Here is a 3,238-nt window from a genome sequence, read left to right as displayed (position 1 = left end):
GGGTAAACCCGCAACTAAAGGACACGGGGAGCATTGTAGAGGGGAACAGCATGCCTCTAACCCTTGCTTGGGTGAGGCAAAGACATAAAATGTAACCATAATGTTTGTACCCTCATAATACCCTGAAAAAAAAAAAAAAAGAATCAATGGAGGAGGAGAATTCTGCAAAAACAGACGAAAAGGAGTCGTCGGTTTTAGGAAGGAAACTAAGAAAATCTTGTGTCACAGGGCCAAGGAAAAAAGAAGTTTCAAGAAGAAGGAATTGGGGAAACCAGTGCAAGTACTGCAGAGAGAACAAGTAAATTCAGGCCTGAATTAATGAAACAAGGAGATCACCACTATTACCAAAGATATTGCTCAGCAGCAGGGAGAACGATGACCACTATCATGTTTGAGCATCTGCTTGGTGTGTCAGGCACTGCCCTGGGCACATCACATATGTCACCGCATTTAAACTGCACATTAGCAATTTACAGATGAGGTAACTAAGGCTTGGACAGATTAAGTGGCCTGTCCAAAGTCACGCTGCTATCCAGTGATCGTCAGATCTAAGTGACTTCCAAGTCTCTCATCACTCTGTCGTAAGAGAATAGAAGTTATAAGAGACACATGACAGCAGGACTTTACCTCATTTTTAACCTCTGTGCTTTGTTACCAATTGATGAGGTAGATTATATTTGACTAGAATCATAAGTTCTCTGACTCATATAGTAACCCATTAAAAAAAGCAGATAAATGTATTCTAACGGAATTTACGTTATCTCTACCCCTAGGAGAGACCTTGCAAATGTTTAATAACTGGTAAGGCCTGGGCTGTGACCAATCCGAAAGATTGCCTCTCCACTGCGACCAGGTCCTAGAGGTCCCCTGCTGTGCCACGTGGTATCCTTGAGTTGCTGGGTGGTGGAAACCCACGGGAAAATGGGGCAGGGGCAGGAGCATGGAGCAGGAGGTATTAGCCAGAGTGGAAGTATTTCGATGTTTTCACTACAAGTACGGCCATCTGTGCATGCTGACCTAATGTGAGCCCGGACATCACGCATCGAGTGGTGCTTACTTATCCAGTGCAAACATAAGAAGGAAGTATTTATGCTTAATTTCTATAATTTACCCAAAATGGGAGGAATGTAATTTTGTTTTGTTTTATTTAAAAAATCAGGGATGAATTTCAAGTGATGCTTACCTGGTAAAGTGATGGCTATTTTCAATGGGTGAGAGATGACAGAAGCCCTTGCAGGGCCATTGGTGTGTAGGGAATTTCTGTCATAAACTTCTGCTTTACACCGATACACTCCTGTCTCTTCCTCGGTGGCATCATGGATTAGGAGTTTAGAATGAAATGAAGACTGTGAAACCTTCGTCTTCTTTTGGAACTGGGATAGGAAATCCCCCCATTCAATAGTGCCATTATGGGTGATCCGAATAAGCTGATAAAAGTCTTGTGCTCCAGCTGGCTGGAACTGCCATGTCACAGTGAGTGGCAGCTTGAGGTCAGAGTAGCCGGCCCTTACTATGCAGGACAGGTCAAAGGTGTTGGCTAACTTCACTTGTGGTTGACGGCTCATCAGACTAACTTGTAAACTGGACTCTGTAGACAGAAAAATGAAACCCAATTTCTAATATCTTTACCAAATCAAAGTACAGCACTTTCAAGTTTTTCTAGTTATCACCTTTTCTCTTAGGACCATGCATTTGCACATTTGGAGTATTATATATTTTTGGGATTGAAGTTGATTCACAGTACAATCTGTCCTGAATTCTGACCTCAATTTTGCAAAGTTGACCCTCTTCTAAGACTGTTCTCAGCAGCGACAACAAATAGGCAGTGTTTCTCCAGTCTGCTGCCGAGACAGCTGCTGCTGAGTGGGTGGAACACTCCCCAGACCCGGTTGTCTGGCCTCCTTCCTTTACTCCCCCTCCTGGGTTCAGTATCAGAACCCTTCCGAATGTGCTGGAAGAGGCTCTGCAATCCCAGGGCCGCAGCTGTTCAAAGCCAGAATGTATAAGGCTCAGCTACGCTCTTCTATATGTCGACTCCAATTCATAGGAGTTTGTTTCTAACCTTGAACTAAAACTTACAAGTTGCACTCTAAAGCTGATCTTTATAAAGATGAATAAACTTTAAAGATTAATTGACAGACATGGTGGCCAGAGACTGTGCTCTGCGTCGTGGTATGGTATGGTACACACACCATCACTGAGGGATTCACGATGACACACAATCAAATTCCACTGCATTCGGCTGCAGAATGAAGTGACTGACATGCAGGTTCAGAAAAGGATTTCTTTGACACTTACCCAGAGATTTTATAGCGACTGAAATCTTCTGAGTCCAGCTCAGGTCTCTGGCCTTGTTCCGGGTCCTCTGAGACACTCTGCACTCGTACGTGCCACTGTCTGTGAGGGTGGTGGAGGTGATCTCCATTCGGAAGGTGGCCCAGTCCACTTTCTCCAGCCTTATGTTGCCATGGTAACTGGCTCGCCCATCGGAAGCACCCAGCTGCACAATGCCATCCTGCCCCATGCCAGCCACAAACTCAGGCTGCGTCTGGTCCTGTGGGATGTGCGACCAGTTCACAGCCAGAGGACTTTCAGGTCCACCCACCTTGCAGAGAAGAATGAGTGCCTCTCCTTCCCACACAGCTTGCTGCTTGTTCTTAGTAGACATAACCACACTTCTTGCTGTGGGTTTCAGATTAGAGAAGAAAAAAGTGTTTTAAGTAAATGAAAAATTTTCCAAAATACAGTGAAGTCTCACTAATTAGAACCTGACTAGTTTGTGACACGTCAGACCAGGCTGTTTCTTCCTGTACCACCCCTAGACAAAAGATTGGCTGAACATCTTAATAGCGGAAACGAGACAGAAGATAAATATCCAGAGGACCTATTTACACTTAAACAATTTATAATTTCCACTTTTTAAAAAATCGGTTTTATTAAATCAGCCCTTCCTTAAGAATATCTAGTTGGGCAAATATCTCATAATATTAATATTTTGTTAGATTAATTAGGGTGGGTTCATGAATCTAAAAGCAATGAAGCTAAGCTTATTTCAATGTTTAGTTTTTTAGAATTCAGACCTTCAGCGTTCAAAACTGCCTTTCCCTGCTTATCTTCCCTTCATCAATCCTAATGGGTTTAGTATGTGTTTTCAACAGCGAAGAAACATTAATTATATCTCTGTTCACAATAAAAAGTTACTTGGAGGTTTATATGCATATATGTCATATCTATACAC

General features: G+C 43.0%; 1 protein-coding gene across 1 annotated transcript in view; it reads right to left on the bottom strand.

Moving 5' to 3' along the window:
* The window catches only part of CD101 (CD101 molecule), a 29,380-nt gene that overhangs the window by 12,936 nt on the left and 13,206 nt on the right, over positions 1–3,238 (bottom strand). Inside the window, exons 4-5 of the mRNA XM_012658464.1 lie at positions 2,299–2,697; positions 1,184–1,588 (exon numbers count right to left, since the gene is read on the bottom strand). Coding sequence (XP_012513918.1) covers positions 1,184–1,588; positions 2,299–2,697 — 804 coding nt within the window. The remainder of the gene's footprint in view (positions 1–1,183; positions 1,589–2,298; positions 2,698–3,238) is intronic.

Source organism: Propithecus coquereli, unplaced genomic scaffold (genome assembly GCF_000956105.1).
Source record: "Propithecus coquereli isolate 6110/MARCELLA unplaced genomic scaffold, Pcoq_1.0 Scaffold589, whole genome shotgun sequence".
Lineage (NCBI taxonomy): Eukaryota > Metazoa > Chordata > Mammalia > Primates > Indriidae > Propithecus > Propithecus coquereli.
This window is presented reverse-complemented; position numbering and strand designations above follow the sequence as displayed.